This window comes from Leopardus geoffroyi, chromosome D2 (assembly GCF_018350155.1).
Source record: "Leopardus geoffroyi isolate Oge1 chromosome D2, O.geoffroyi_Oge1_pat1.0, whole genome shotgun sequence".
NCBI classification, from domain to species: Eukaryota; Metazoa; Chordata; class Mammalia; order Carnivora; family Felidae; genus Leopardus; species Leopardus geoffroyi.
The window spans coordinates 33,235,391-33,252,596 of NC_059334.1; the positions used below are offsets into that span (position 1 = coordinate 33,235,391).

The 17,206-nt window shown below is 39.0% G+C and overlaps 1 protein-coding gene and 1 non-coding gene across 11 annotated transcripts in view; one reads left to right on the forward strand and one right to left on the reverse strand.

Annotated features, from left to right (window-relative positions):
* ASCC1 (activating signal cointegrator 1 complex subunit 1) overlaps window positions 1-17,206 on the reverse strand; it is a 107,234-nt gene that overhangs the window by 15,995 nt on the left and 74,033 nt on the right. For 8 of the 10 annotated variants that reach the window (XM_045437696.1, XM_045437695.1, XM_045437700.1 and 5 more), the window contains exons 8-9: window positions 15,461-15,585; window positions 9,800-9,885 (exon numbers count right to left, since the gene is read on the reverse strand). In XM_045437696.1, the coding sequence (XP_045293652.1) occupies window positions 9,800-9,885; window positions 15,461-15,585 (211 nt within the window). Of the gene's footprint in view, window positions 1-1,856; window positions 2,372-9,799; window positions 9,886-15,460; window positions 15,586-17,206 lie in introns of those variants that run through there. The other 2 variants (XM_045437697.1, XM_045437698.1) reach the window with 2 other exon arrangements.
* Window positions 15,206-15,312, forward strand: LOC123577568. The gene has a single exon (XR_006701927.1). It is a non-coding gene; the product is annotated as a U6 spliceosomal RNA (small nuclear RNA).

The following is a 17,206-nucleotide window of genomic DNA, read 5'->3' on the forward strand; positions in this document are numbered from 1 at the left end:
TTCCTGGCATAGTGGACTTCACTCTTGTTTCTTTGATCTGTTCACATCAGTGTCCTTTAACATTTGGAATAACACTTAGGTATTGTTGGCACCAAGCCACCCAATCTAACATGGTCTTTAAACAATAGGCTGCTCCAGAGAAGACAGTGCCCTGTCACCATCTCTGGGTACAGATTTATATTTGGCTACTGGCTTGTCTACACTGTAGCTAAAAACACAATGGAGTATATATACGCACTGGGACATTATTCATTCTTAAAAAGAAATAAAATCCTGATACATGCTACAACATTGAGGAAGCCTGAAGACACGTAACTGAAATAAGCCAGAAACCTGAGCCTGGGTGGCTCAGTCAGTTATGCGTCCGACTCTGGCTCAGGTCATGATCTTGTGGTTTGTGAGTTCAAGCCCCGCATCGGGCTCTGTGCTGACAGCTGAGAGCCTGGAGTCTGCTTCGGACTGTGTTTCCCTCTCTCTCTGTCCCTCCCTTGCTCATGCTTTCTCTTTCTCTCTCTCTCTCTCTCTCTGTCAAAAATAAATAAACATTAAAAAAAAAAAAAAGCCAGAAACAAAAGGGCAAAATATTGTATGATTCCTTTTATATGAGACACCTACAGTAATCAAATCCATAGAGCCAGAAAGTAGAATGGTGGGTACCAGGGAAAGAGGGGAGGAGAAGATGAGTACTTCCTGTTTAGTAGGTACAGAGTTTCAACTGGGATGATAAAAAAGTTCTGGAGATGGATGGTAGTGGTGGTTACACCATGTGAATTGCACTTAATGCCACTAAATTATACACTAAAATTGGTTAAAATGGGAAATCTCCTATCATGTATGTTGTACCACAACTTAAAAAAACCACAACGGGACACTTGGGTCGCTTAGCCAGTTAAGCGTCCAACTTCGGCTCAGGTCACGATCTCTCCGTTCATGAGTTCAAGCTCCACCTCAGGCTTGCTGCTGTCAGCACAGAGCCCACTTCGGATCCTCTGTCTCCCTCTCTCTCTGCCCCTCCCCAGTTTGTGCTCTCTCTCAAAAAAAATAAACATTAAAAAAAAAAACAACTACAATGGACCCCAAATGAACTATAACACAACTCACTAAGTTTGTGATATATACCCCAAGTGATATGACTGGATCCCTAGAACTGAGTACATAAAAGAGACTACTATTTCCCACAATGAAAACAAGCACCCTGTTCAAAGAGTTCACAGGAATGTAATTAGAGGGACAAAAGACAATTATTCTCCCTCCCCCAATACACCGAGCGTCTAGCTTAGTGTTTTATATTTAGTAGGTATTCAAGAAGATATTTTCTACTGTCATTGTCTTTGCCAAACCATGGCCTAGATCTTGTCTTAATGCAGTTAGACCCTTCCAAACCCATCATTCCCTGCCTGAGCCAAGACAACACATACAAGTATTCCAGCACCAGTGTAAAGATGAATAACCAATAAGCATAAATTCAAGAGAGTGAAATACCATGTACGAACAGACAGCAACAGACCAGAGAAGGTGCATTTTTCTAGAATGGATGTTGGCTTTGTCGAAAATCAGCCAAATGCTTCTCTTCCAGTTTCATTTCAATGATGGTTTCACCTCACTGACAATCTTGTCTTTGCTTGCCCCCATTAATGATTTAAGACTTCGCTTTCCAAGCAAAGTGATACATAAACAAAGGCAGAGGAAAAGTTATGGTAAAATACTACTTAGGACAAGACATTGTCCCAAAATATGCATCTTCCCCATCCCCTGGCTCCCACCCCAACCCAACAGCCTAAAATAAGACTATGTAAAACTAAACTAAAGCAAGTAGATAGAAATTCAATAGGATTGACTGTTAACTAAATATGACATAGTTAGTATATCTTGAGGGTCTATTAAATATGAGCATCACATCTAATCATAAAGCAGGAAGTTGTGTTGGGTGGAATAAAAGAAAATTAAACTAAACTCTAACCATGTAGGTGTCAGCAAAGTTTTTCCATAAAAGGCAAGGTGCCCATATGGTGTCCGTCACAACTACTCAACTCTGTCACTGTGGCACAAAAGCAGTCAGTGCATAAACAAATGAGGATGGCTGTGTTCCAACAGAAATTTTATTTATGGACCCTGACATCTGAATTTTATATAATTTTTACATGTCCTCAAGTATTGCTCTTCTTCTGATTTTTTTTTTCAACCGTTAAAAAATATAAAAAACATTCACAGTTTGAGGGCCACGTGCAAAACAGGTGGCAGTACATATTTGGCCCTCAGACTGTAGTTTGCTGGCCCTTGCTCTAAGCGTTTACAATCTCATGTATGGGGTAAAACTATCTCCTTTGGCAAACAAAAACTCTTTTTCGTCTCCTCTTCTAAAATCTGATTCCTGTAAAAAAAACAGTTTTAGTCAGTCCAGAAAAGCTTCCTGAGTGGTTGCCAGGGACAGGAACATTGCTCAACACTGGGGAGCACATGACAGGTCTCTGCACAATCAAAGTAAGGAGAGGGGGAAGAGCGTCATCAACCATTAGGGAGGATGTAGTATCTGTACGTGAAGAATGAGTAGAATTTGCACAAAACAAGACTGCAGTTAAGAGAAAAACAGAGATAAGGACAAAACCTTAGAAAGTAGCCCTACAAGGCAGTGAATGTTTAAAAAAAAAAAAAAAAAAAAAAGTAGATTCACTGGCACAGTAGACACCAGGAGAGCCAATTGCCACTGAAGCCAAGAGAAGAGAACATTTGAAGGAGAAAAGCGCTTAATACTCTCAATGTGGTTACTGGAAAAAAGTAAAAGTGGGTCAAGGCACTGAACAAATAGGGACTACTGGTGACCTTTACAGTGCTGTTTCAGTTCAACAATAGAGGTGAGAGATAGGTTTCAGGGAATTACATAGGGAATACTTTGAAAGGGATGACAGCAGGGAGAATGAAATGAAATGGAACTCTCATTTCTTAAAACAAAAGCATTCTAATGAAAGATGCCACTACCTTCCTAGTAGCTTGTTCTAATATGAAACATTCTAATCAGAAAATTGCTCCTTATGTTAAATTTTTATGCCCTTTGAAATCAAATGGCCCAATTTTTGCAGTAAGATCAACAATTAATAAAAGCTGCATCTATTCTAAACACTGAAACAAAACACAGCTAAGATTTCAACTCTTCTCGAAGGTGGTTATTAAAAATACAGCAAATGGCTAGTGTCCTATTCCCCTCCTATGTGCACGTCTGTCTTTCCTACATTTAGAAATTTTTATTCTGACAGTTTCAGAGCAAAGTTATAAGAATAATAAAAAGAATTCCTGGATACCTTTTATCCTCCTTTTTTTTTTTTATCATCTACTTTAAGAAAAGCATTCTTTAGCTGAATTTTCTGTTTTGTTTTTTTGTTCTTTGTAATGTAGCTATTGCCAACAAATTTCAGTCATTCAGTTTAATAACTGCTGGGGCCCAAGTAGTTTAGTTAATTAAGGCTGTCCGTTTTGTTGTCCATGATGCAGTCATAGGTTGTAGGAAAGAAAAGTACAATATAAGCTCACTTCACAAAACTCCTGTTTGGAATTCATGTGTCTTTCATCAGCTCTGCTCCATTTGCACTCTTCTCTCCTGGGACTTGGGACTAGATGCACATTGGATCTTCTCGCTCTATCCTACAGGTCTCTTATCCTCTCAGCTCTAATTTTTACCTTTCCCTCTGTCCATGCAACGTTCTGGAGGATTTCTTCTGACCTTCCAGTTCACTGCATCTCTTTCTCTCTGTCTACGTTACTGCTGAGCTCCTAATTTCAATTACTGCATTTTCCAGCTCTAGCATTTCTATTTGGTTTAAAAAACTGCTATGTCACTTTGCTTTTGTAACAGTTCCCAATTACCTGATAACATTTTAAGCTTGGCTTTTATTCCTTTGAACACAGGAAGCATAGTTGTTTTTAGTCTGAGTCTGATGACTCCAGCATGTCGTGTCTGAGTTTTAGATGTCTGTTTGCTTACAGAGAGTGGTCTCCTCAGATGCCTCGCTATCTCTGTGTACTGGCCATTTGGGGGGGGGGGGAGTTCCTTGGAGGGATGTTAGTAGGTGGAGGGTGATGAAACTGTCTTCTGGAGAGGATTTTTCTTTGCAACTCCCAAGTGCCTGGGGGCAACACCAGAGTAGAGCCTCCTTCATCCAAGTTCAAGAACAGTCTCTCTATTGTCTCCTTTTAGAATCTTTTTTTTTTTTTTAATTTTTTAACTTTTTTTTTTTTGTGAAGTGGGGAAGGGGCAGAGAGAGGGAGACAGAGGACCCGAAGCAGGCTCCACTCTGAGCACAGAGCCTGATGTGGGGCTCGAACTCGTGACTATGAGATCATGACCTGAGCCGAAATCAAGAGTCGGCTACCTAACGGACCAAGCCATCCAGGAGCTCCCTCCTTTTAGAATCTTAATTTTGCACTGTTTGAGGATCCTCTGTGTCATATTTTCCCCCTCATATTTTCTATCTCTTCACCTTTGCCATTTTCTTAACTCTATCTTCCAATCCTTAATTGAATATGTGTGTGTGTGTGTGTGTGTGTGTGTGTGTGTGTGTAATTTCCACGGATTCTCTTATTCTCTAAATGACCATTTCCACATCTTAACTTGACGAGTCAAATTCTTCAGAAAGTTGTATGTTTGCTCCTCTAACATGTTTCCTACTTCACATGATTATCACGAATAATGTGACTGTTTTCAATGCTATGGACAAAACTATTACAAACTATCTGTGTGTCCAAGGGAACTGAACTTAGTATCAATAGTGTATAAGCATAAATAGCTTAGAGAGGAAGTGATGTCTGTTTAGTGATTTTACTTACCTAAATAAGATTAAAATTTCAAGTCACAGAAAAAAAAAAAAAAAAAAACGTCAAGTCACAGAGAGAGCAGTTAGTAAAAACAACACCATACTTACGGTGGTAATGAGAGAGAATAACTTTAGGCCACGTTCAATTTGCTGTTATTTATCCTGATATAATAGTGCAGTGGAACAAGTAGTGATAGACTCTCAAGGAAAGTCTTTCTGAAAGAGCAGTTTTGAAGAAAAAAAATTGTAAACAGCCATGTGACTAAGAAGTAATTTTCAATCACAGTATATAATATGGCTGAATACTGAGCTGGATAACGAAAGACACAATGTTTTCTTCCTTAGAAATAATAGTTTCTAAATATTAGTCTTTCTTTGTAGTCATTAATATATATAAAATTTAAGGACGTTCCTTAAGAACGTTCCATGCCCAACGTGGGGCTTGAACTCATAACCCTGAGATTAAGAGTTGCATCATGCTCCACCAACTGAGCCAGCCAGGTGCCCCTCGTAGCTTTTTTTTTTTTTTTTTTTAATTTCTACATAGTTCCCAGTCTCACATCTCTTCCCTAGAAAAAAACAAAAATGAATTCAACTTTTCAATAGTCTTCTAATACTTTGAAACAAAGTAATCATTCAAAACAAGAATGTTCACTGAGAGTGTTTAAGAATTTAATTGTGCATTTGTTACCTAAGGAGAAACCAAAGAGTTGGCCAGCGAGGGACATGGGGGATATGTTCTACTTTTTGACCTTGTTAGTAGTTACACTGTTCATGATCATTTGTTAAATGTATATGTATGTTTCATTCACTGTTCTATGTATATGTTTTACCAAAAAAAGATAAAATATTTTTAAACAGCTTCCTTAAGTAAATTAAATAAAGCTCTCATTTAAATTTATTTATTCTAACTGTCCTTTTTTAAAAAGAGGTTAAGGGACAGAGATGGAACAAAAGCAAAAATGAATGGAATATTTGAGTTACTCTCATTTATACCTTTCAAGAAAAGCTTCAATGATGCTAGACAGATTTAAAACATATTTTCAAAAATAAAACCACTTTTCAAGTAAAATATTAAAAACCAATATGGCTATTTTTGAGAGAGAGAGAAAGAGAGAGAGAGAGAGAGAGAGAGAATGAATATGGGAAAAGAGAGAATCTTAAGCAGGCTCCATGCCCATCATGGAGCCCTGATGGAGGGCTCGATCTCATGGTCCTGAGATCATGACCTGAGCTGAAATCAAGAGTTGGATGCTTAACCTCCTGAACCAATACAGTTACTTTAATGGCACCAATTCCCTCTTTCTCTAAAGATTCCTATATATAAAATGGAAAGGCACAAATTCATCTCCTTTTTACTTGGTTTATATTTTCCAGGATTTTCAAGTGTCTGAAGAAATGGCACTGTGATGATGTCCTTTGATTCTGGACCTACAGAACTTTCTTTCTATTCTTTTCCAAATACTGTGTCAACTGTGCCTTTATTTGTACGGCATCACCTCCTCTACTAAGTACAACCTAGGGCTCTAATATCTCCTCTTCACTGCAGTCAGAAGCTATGCTTTCGAACAGTTAATACTGTACTCCTGTTCAATCTGCTGAGAGCACAGTCTTGGAATAATGATTCTACTGCTTAATGTAGGTTCACAAGCCCCCCAAACAGACTGCCATTAAGACCACTTCTCTCTCTGGGGCTGGCAGTTTCTGACTGTTCCACTTGCGAGGGAGCAGTTATTTCTGGCAATATAGTATGTCTTTAGGTAGCATGATTTCTCCAATTACAAGTTTATCACTGCCTTATAGATAAACAAATAGCATCTTTGTTCCTATCTCTTAGATTAGAAATAGAAACTGTCTGAGGGGACATTACCCTGTGAATTTGGCCTCGGTCATCATCATGAGTACATGCTCCTTTCAGAGCTATCTGTCCGTCTTCATAAAAACCCATCAAACTACATATGCTCCTTTTCTAATCTGAAAACCACAGGAGAATGATTCTTTTACTTGTCAGTTCTTTCAAAGTCCTTCTTCAGGTAAAATTCTTATTTTAGTTATGAATAACCCAATACTGGTCTATTACAGCTGCAACAACTCTCAAAAGAGCCGTACAAAAGAAAAATGTGGCTTCTACCTCCAGAAGACATTAAAGACTTTTTTCTTTCTTATTAAGGCACCCAGAACGCATAATATTACACCAGGCCAAAAGGACCAATTCCCTTCATGGAGGAGAAGAGCAGTTGGCTGTTACTTATTAAATTCTGAGAGCAACGTGCGATGGCTTGCTTTCTCCTTTTGTTTCTCTTTGAATAGTAGATGAAGCTGATTTTTTTCCAAGGCTGCTTCTCACCACCCGCATTCCTGATCCTTGACCTAAGCAGCTGTTAATATGCTACACACATATGCTTGGGTTCCTGAACCACCAATGCAGTTAATCTTTCGGTTTTCTCCAAGTCAGTTCCTATCTTGTTAGTGAAATTGAAGTTTTTTTTCTTTCTAAATGTAATCATTTTATCTGATACAAAAACTACATATACAATTCATTGGTTTTTGTAATCTTTTTTTGTCCCCAAAGGTGTCGGGGCCCATGGGTTCTTATGTTCTAATTGAGAAAGGCATGTTCATTCATGGAAATTCCAAAAGGTGGGCTACCATAGCTACTTCTGCGTTTAGGGGTGGGTAATCGTTGGAGGCCACATATTACCTTTATTCTCAAAGAAAAGTGAATTCCTTTGATTGAATATAGGTGAAAGATTATATTTTCTGCAGCTAATGATTAGAAAGTAAAATATTAGTGTATCAAAAGACACTTTGTTCTAACTATCTGTGTTCAAAGGAACTTCTCCATACTCGTAACCCGCCCCCACCATTTTATATTATAATTGCCTATTAACAGTCTGTATCCCTCAAAGACAGGAAGCTCCTGGAAGATAGGGATTGTATCATAATGACTGTTTTATCTGCAGGGCACATGGTCTGGCAGATGGTATACAGCCAGTAAGTATTTCTGCTGGTGTTGGTGTTACATTCAATTCAACGTCTAATTCTTAATTAGCCACAGTTTTAGACTAACTGGCATACACCATTGCCCCAACATTTATGAAACAACTTCTAATCAGACATTATTACAGTTCAAACAGATACGCCAAACTGCAAAAACCTAATGATATGTACCTAAACACTGAGCTTCTTTATGGGAGGCAGCGGAGACGATGCTAACTTGTGATTTGAATCTTTTTGCTCTCATTTCAGACTCAGCTACTAACGATCGGTAACCTTTGGCCAGCCACTTTAATTATGTTGGATCTTGTGCCCTTAGAAATTAAAGTGGGAAACTGGATTAAGTAGTCTCTAAGTCCCTAGCTGAGCCCAGCTTTGAGACTGTGATGAGGCACCAACCAGTTAGGGTACTACTAACATAGCAAGCCCTTGTTAACACTAGAGGGAGCTGCACCCATGCCATCACTGGGGTGGATAGGAAGATTTCAAGGCAAAGCATCTTTAAATTGGAAGATGGACTTTTCAGAATGAGAGGAATTAAGTATTAGGTGAGACACCCATACTGTTCATACAGCCACTGCACAGGCTTTCTGCCATGACCTCCCTCTTGCTGATGTCAAAGTGCCTCACACTTGACTTTGATCAGCATACCTTCTGAGCTCTAATTCGGATTCCAAAAGAACCAAGACAGCTTGAGTCATTCCTACAGATTTCTTTCCCCATTCAGTCTACTTTTCTTTCTTAATCAAACTAACAACAATGACAAAAAAAGCAAAATAACTAATGCTATTATTGGAAAAGGCCCAGAAAATGAGATAGAGGAAGAAAAAGATTCATATCACACTGAAGATGTGGCCTGGGAAAATCAGTAAATGGCTGCGGAATTCATTAGCAGCTTGCCACTCAAACCAAAGCTACCATAGCTACTTTGAAAACAAGAAAAGTATTCAGAAAGAGGAAAGATATCAAGGAAAGGAGGAATCGACACAGCTCTATAAACTGTAGAAGCCTGAATGCCTGCCTACGAGTGGATGCGGTCATTGCCCTGTTGGGTTCTGTGGTATGAAGTCTGCAGGTGCTGAAGTGAGGTCATGAATTAGAGGTAACTGGATCACATTAGGCATCTGGGAAGAAAAGTGCCAAGTGACCAGATATGGCAATGGAGGATGAGGTGGGGAAGGAAAAAGAAAGAGCATTTTTAAAGCTAAAGTTTATTCTGAAGTTATATACACAGACTCTCTTCCCAACTCTAAAAACCATCCAATGGCTTTGAAAATGTATGACCTAAACCCCTTACAGAACAAGTGAAATGAAGAATTAAAAACCTCTCCATTGTACCAATTTGTTTGTGTTTGCCCAGAGGCACAATGACATGTTAACCTGATAGAGAGGGTATAAATCATGGATATTACAGAATGTGGTCTGTAGGAGAAAGATAAATGCAATCCTGAAGAACCCTTTTTATGGGAATTTCATAGATTACTTTAACACTCAGGAAAGCAAAACCTCAACAGTCAGAGACGGACTGCCTACTTTTCAGACAGAGGCTCTTCCTGAGTAAAAACAAATTACAAAACAACTTTAGAGAGCAGTGAGTGAAAAGTCTATTAGAACAAAACAATTCTTTTTCACTTAAAAAATGCAAACTCAGACCTCCAGAGGTAAAATACAAAGTAAAACTCACCACATTAAATCAACTTATTGCTATGGGTCCAAGTAGTTTAGATACTTGTTTCTTAAATCATCAATTTCAAGTACTGTAATAAGAGACATCACAGCCTCGACAGATTCAAAAAGATTTCCCTTTTCCTTTAGGACATTAGTTGTTTTTTTTTTTTTTTTTTTTTTTTTTTTTTTTAAGCCAGCCTTTCAATCAATGATCCTTATGGGAAGCATGAGAAAAATGTACTTTACTGTTAAAAGGAGAACAACTTGTTTTCCTCTCTTATTTTAGGATACATGCCAAAGAATTTCCAATTCACCTGCTATGCACTGACCTTTAAAATGTTTCGGCCATCAAATGATTCTCTTTCCTTGAAGATGTATTTGCCATCCGCTGTGTAGAGATTGTACCTGCCTTCAGCTGTAAATATTTCAAAGACAATATTAGAAGAGAAGCTTGGGTTATATACGTTTGTTTTCTTTTGGGTTTCTACAGGTATAGCTAGCAAAATGTATTACCTGGAAAGTGGTACAGTGGGAGGGAAAAGCAGCAGGCTGAGTCAAGAGGCCCGGGGTCCAGTCTCAGCTCTGTTATCAACTCCATACACATTTATTCATTCAACACTGTCCAAGCACTCGAGGTAGGTTATGTATGTCATTAGCCATAGTCTTTTTTTTTTTAATTGAACTATAGTTGACATCAGTGTTGTATTCGCTTCAGGTGTACAACACAGTGACTCAACAATTCTATACATTACTCAGCGTTCACCGTGGTAAGTCTAGTCACCATGTGCCATACGCCATCTGTCATACAACATTATTACAATATTATTGACTATATTCCTTCCCCATGTTGTACTTTTCATCTCTGTAAATTATTATTTTTTTAATATTTATTTATTTTTGAGAGAGAGAGAGACAGCACAAGAAGGAGAGGGGCAGAGAGAGAGGGAGACACAGACAAGTATCCAAAACAGGCTCTAGGCTCTGAGCTGTCAGCACAGAGCCCGATGTGGGGCTCAAATCCACAAACCGTGAGATCATGACCTGAGCCGAAGTTGGACGCTTAACAGACTGAGCCACCCAGGTGCCCCTATTTTATAACCAGAAACTTGTACCTCTTAATCCTCTTTACGTATTTTGCCCACCCCACCTCTCATCAAACCCTCTGGCAACCACTGGTTTGTTCTCTATAGTTATTAGTCGCCTTCTGTTTTTTGTTTGTTTTTTAGATTCCACATATAAGTAAAATCATTGTGGCATTTGTCTTTCTCTGATTTATTTCACTTTGCATAATACCCTCTAGGTCCATGTATGCTGTCACAAATGGCAAGAATTCATTCTTTTTTATGGCTGAGTCATATTCTGTTGTATATGTATATACAAGTAGACACACACACACCCCCACATCTTCTTTATCCATTCTAAAAAAAAGATAAGAAATAACAAGTGTTGGCAAGGACATGAGGAAAAGGGAACCCTCATGCACTGTTGGTGGGAATGTAAACTTGGAGCAAAAGGATGGAGGTTCCTTAAAAAATTAAAAATAGAAGTGCCAAACAATCCAGTAATTCCACTTTTGGGTATTTACCCAAAGAAAACGAAAACACTAATTCAAAGATATATACACCCCTATGTTTATTGCAATGTTATTTACAATAGCCAAGATATGGAAGCAGTTAAAATGTCCATCAATAGATGAATGGATAAAAAAGATGTGGGGTGTGTGTGTGTGTGTGTGCTTGTGTGTATAAAATGAACCATATTCTTAAGCAAATTATGTCTCTTCTATGGACCTCAGTTCATTTACACAGTTACGGGTTAAGATTAGGTATCTCCAAAGGTTCCTTGATGTCTAAAAGCCCAAGATTTTGTGTAAGCTGCATGCCTTTTAAAATACGTAAAAAAAAACAAAAACAAAAACAAAAAAAACCATACAAAAACTCACACATTAAGTAGTCAAAAGTGCTGGCGATGCTGATTTGGGTTGCAACCAACATGATGTGAGTTGATTTAAGGAACCCCCCCCCCCAGCAAATGAGAAAGCCCCCTTCAGTTCAAAGGTATCTTTACAGACATTCTACACAGAAATGCAGCAAATCTATGACCTTAGCCTCATCAAAGCTATGCTCTAACTCCTTGTGTTAATTTAGCATGCTTATTCCGAAGGACATCCTTGAAATATGGCAGGAAAGAGGGTTTCAAAGGAAAGGGATGACAGGTAAGAAAGAGTGAAACGCCTGATTCCTATCCCCTTTTCAAGTAAAAATTCATCATACAGAAGAATCCAAGGTATAGAAAATTCAAAGCATCCTTAAGAATTATTTAACCCTTGGAATATTTTCTAAGATATTTACCCTTTCCTGCCTACCAACAGACACTCAAAAGTATTTGTATTGCCACTTTTGAATATGCTCTTTTATTGTATACAGCTATGGAAACTACCAAGTCAGAACTGGTAAAATATGTCCAGAGCACTAACTCCACATGCATAATATAAGTTAGCTAGCCCACTGGAATTACACACTGGTAACTTCTAACGACAAAGTATTCACTTAATCAAAGATCAATGACAGGTTCAAAATCTGTAAGTAGCACTAGCCATCAGGGAAATGCAAATCAAAACTAAAATGAGATACCACCTCACATCAAAAATGACAGCAATAATCAAAAAGATAGATAGTAACAAGTGTCAGCAAAGAAGGAGAGAAACTGGAACCTTCACACACTGCTGGTAGGAATGTAAAATGGTGCAGACACTTTGGAAAACAGTCTGGCAGCTCCTCAAAAAGTTAAACACTGGTTTACCATATAACCCGAAATTTCACTCTTAAGTATATACCCAAAAGAAGCGAAAATATATGCCCACACAAAAACTTGTATGAAAATGTTCACAGCGGCATTAATCCTAATAGTCAAAAAGAAGAAAGAATATAAATGTCCGTCAACTGAGAAATGGATAAATAAGATGTGGTACATCCATATAGTGGATGATTATTTGGCAATAAAAAGGGAATGAGGCATGATACATGTCATCACATGGATGAATCCTGTATGCATTATGCTAAGTGAAAGAAGCCAGTCACAAAGGATCATATATTGCATGATTCTATTTATACAAAATATCCAGAGAAAAGGCAAATTTATAGGACAGAAAGTGACTGATGGTGTGTAGGACTGCAAGGTTAAGGAGTCACACCGCCAATGGGGTTTCATTTTGGAGTGATGAAAAGTGTTCTAAAATTGATCGTGGTAATGGCTGCGTAACTCTGAGTATACTAAAAATCACTGGATTATATGCTTTCAATGAGTGAATCATACAGTATGTGAATTTATCTCAATGAAAGTGTTATATTCAAACTATCTCTAAGTAAGAAAGGATAACTATACCATGAACACAGAACATTTTCTTACATGAAGCTCTGGTGCTAACTGAATATAAATCTGGATCCACACAATTTAGAAGATACAGGTTCCTGCATAATTCAACTCTTACATGTCAAAAGGTTAGTTAATAATGGAGCATGGTAAGAGCGCCAAAGAAAGATTTAAGGACTAGGACATTTGCAGAACGTACTACTGATGGTATTAAATGTCTCATAAAATACCGTCTGTGCCTGCACAGTCCAAATCAGTAGCCGCCAGCCATATGTGATTAATTTAATTAATTAAAAGGAATTAAAATGAAAAGTTGACTTTCTCGGTCTCACTAGCCACCTCCAAGTGCTCAATAACTACACGTGGATGGTGGCTACCATACTGGACATTATAGATACAGAATATTTCTATCATCATAGGAAGTACTATTGGATGGTGCTGGATACAATGTATCTTCTGAACCAACGAATCTATTGTATACTCTAGAGCTCTAAAATTCTGTCTTTACATAGTGATGTTAAGATGTACATCACATCAGACGATCTGTGTTTCCAAACTTAAAACTGACCATCCAGAAGAAAATAAATATCAAAAACTCCTTTAAATGTTTGCTCTGGACAAGGTACATACATTTATAAATATGAAGTATTCCAGAAATTTTTTTCCTGAAATTCTACATCTTCTTCTGCAATACTATTATCCAAATGAAAGAAACGCATTCCATCAGAACAACAGCAAGCATAGAGCTTTGGATTCTATGAACTACACAAATAAGAGTCTATAGGCTTTGACTGAGTCATTCGAGCCATTTTTGATCTCAGTGTTCCCAAAGGTAAAATAGTGATTTATTTAGAAAAACCTTAAATAGGATCTAACATCACAAAACACTAGAACTGAAAATTAGCCAGCTACATATCTCTTAGTCCTACAATGGCTCTAACCAAATGGGCTTAATATTAAATGACTTCCACTTGGGATCTTTGGTATATATCTGAGATAAGGAAAAGATGCACAGATGACCTTGAACAATGGGGATAAGGGACAACAACCCCCATGCTGTTGAAAATTCATGTGTAACTCTTGACTCCCCTAAAACTAAATTACTATTGTTGACTAAAAGCCTTACTGATAATATAACCAATTAATACATATTTTGTATATTATATGTATTATATACTGTATTCTTATAATAAAGAAAAAAGAAAATATTAAGAAAATCATAAGGAACAGGAAATACATTTATAGTATACCCTGTATTTATAGAAAGAATTCCGTGTGTAAGTGAGACCCACACAGTTTAAACCATGTTGTTCAAGGATCAACTGTACTTTGACAAAAAATGGGACACACAAACTGTCCTAAAGTATAAATCTACAAATAGTTTATGGGGTCAAGTCCTGATGGAGATCTCCTCTTCCAACCTAGACTTTCTAAAACCAAGGTCAGGGTCCTAAGCAAAGGAAATAAAACCCATTTCAAATACTTGAATTTGTGGCTCCTGATCAGATAGATGCTGAATGTGCTAGAAAAGCTTTCACTTGCTGGGGAGAGGCAATGGGAAGAAAAGAAGAATCCTTTTTAAATGTAGATTACTGTCCCAAATCAAGGGTTAAAACAAGGCATTTTTATATAAAGGCTCAGAATCCATGTGGTAAAATTATTACTCTAATTCAAGGTTCCTCAACTGTGGTGATACTGACATTTCTAGATACTTCTTTATTGAGGTAGGTTGTCCTGTACACTGTAGGGAGTTAAGCAGCATCCCTGGCCTCTACTCACTAGATGCCAGTAGCAAAGCACCCTCAACTCCTTAAATGTGACAACCAAAAACGTCTCCAGACAATCCCAAATGTCCTCAAGGGGGGCAAAATTGCCCCTATGTGAGAACCACTGGTCTAACCTTTACTTTTACTAGCTAATCTTTCTTCCTTCTTTCTTCTTTTCAAAAAAAGTCACCAAATATTGCATGGGACACACTTATACTTTTTTTTATTTTTATTTTTTTAAAGTCCCCTCATTTATTTGAAGGGGCAGAGGGACAGAGAGAGAGAGAATCCCAAGCAGGGTCCACACAGTCAGCACGGAGCCCAACGCGGGGCTCAACCCCAACGAAGATCATGACCCAAGCCAAACTCGAGAGGTGGACACTTAACCAACTGAGACACCCAGGCACCTCTGGGACACACTTATATTAAAATAATTATTCACTGTTTATCTAAATTCACCTGGGCATCCTGTATTTCTATTTGCTAAATCTGGCAATGCTATGGGCAACAGAAATCAAAAACCTAGAATGTCATGGTCCCATGCTAGACATGTCTCTGCCCACTTCCACTGCGCTCATCAAAACAAGTCAAAGGTTTGTGCTCGCTTTAGCAGCACATACACTAAACTTGGAACGACACAGAGAAGATGAGCACGGCCCCTGCACAAGGGTGATGCGCAGATTCGTGAAGCTTCCATATTAAAACAACAAAACAAAAAAACAAAAAAAACAACTCAAAGGTTCAAAAAAAGATATACCAGAGGCTCTTTGACAGCCCGTTTTGTTTGAACCCCAGGGATATCATAAGGCCTTACTGATCACAAACTATGCTATAGTTCTATGTGGGACTTACCATTGGGGTCCTTCCTGAATAGAGTGTTCATGACTGTAGCATGGAGTTTCACACTATTCCACTCTTTCACTATTAGTCCAGATGCCTGAAAACGTTCCAGCACTCGATCGACTAATTCTTGCAGCCTGGAGCAATTGAAGACAGAAGTATAAAAATCTTAGTAAAGTCCTAAATCCCTAGTTACTGACTGAATGTTTACAGAGTATCTGCTCTGGGCCAATCACTGTACAAGACCGTGCGTAAGAGGAGGGAGAGAAAAGGCACGTGGTGCTCACAGCCTTATGGAGCAGATGGAGATGGAAACCAATAACTGCAATATATCATGGTGAGCGTTAAGGGAGGGATCAACCGTACATGGAGAGGGCCAGGTTTTCACAGGAGGTTTATTTTTTTTTTTAATTTATTTTTTTTTTCAACGTTTATTTATTTTTGGGACAGAGAGAGACAGAGCATGAACGGGGGAGGGGCAGAGAGAGAGGGAGACACAGAATCGGAAACAGGCTCCAGGCTCTGAGCCATCAGCCCAGAGCCTGACGCGGGGCTCGAACTCACGGAACGCGAGATCGTGACCTGGCTGAAGTCGGACACTTAACCGACTGTGCCACCCAGGCGCCCCTCACAGGAGGTTTAAACATGACCTTGAAGCTTAGCATCTTGGGACAGGGCTCAAGAAACCAGGCTCAACAGAGACATGCCTAAAAGGAAGCGCCTTATTGCTTCATCCCGTCACAGAACCTAAAGCTACCAGGTGGGCAATATGTTTCTGCCAGGATCAAAGGAGCTCTGGCACAACTGTTAAGACATTTGCTCACTGGGAAAGAGCACGCACTGTGAAGATCCCTGTAGCCTTGGACACTATCTCAGTGTTTCACTGAGGCTGAAGCATAGTACCCATAAAGACAACTATAGGAAAATCCATGGGCTGCGTGACCATTCCTCATGTGGACTCCAGGTAGCTCTAAGCAGTAAGGGTTCTGCAGTGGTTGTGTTCTATCTCGGCAAAGGCCATTCACTCTAGCACCTCCACCAGAAACAATGCTTGCACAGAAGTTTTCATTCTATGCAGGTGTTTTGCTCAACAGCTTGAAGAACTTCCTTTAACACTTCTCGTAAGGCTATTCTAGTGGTGATGAACTCTTCGGCTTTTGTCTGTCTGGAAGACTCTTTTCTCTCTCCTTCAGTTCTGAAGAACAGCTTTGCTGGTTGTGCCGACAAGAGGGGTCAGCATCCCAGCAAGTGTGTGGTGAGCAGGCCTCAGGAAGCAGCCATCTTCTGTGACCACCCACTCATCTGATGGTAAAATGCAGCCTGTGGTTTCTACATCATGTGCCAAAATGTCCACTCTGAGACTGAGGCAGCTGTCACTGGATATGTGCCGAGTCCATATCAAATGACAGAGCAGTACACCTGGTGGCAAGTGCAGGGAGCAGCCTGCACTTTCAACCCTTCTTTAGCCACCTCTGAGATTAGTGCTGATCCTGACATCCCTGGCCCAAAATAATCTCCCATTAGTCACTAGCGTACTAATGAACAATAGACTTCACATTTTTTGTATTTCACATTTTTAGATGTGCTGGTAAGAGTCTTTTGGGTCAAACATCACCTCTTTTCCTGGATACAAGTAGGCCTGAGAAACTTAGAGAGTTTGGGAATCTTCCATTGCTTCTTGGGCCATGGCCCAAGTGTAATGGCCCACAGTGTAAGCACTGTGGCCAGTGAGCAGAGCTAGACAGGTTTGCTTTATGT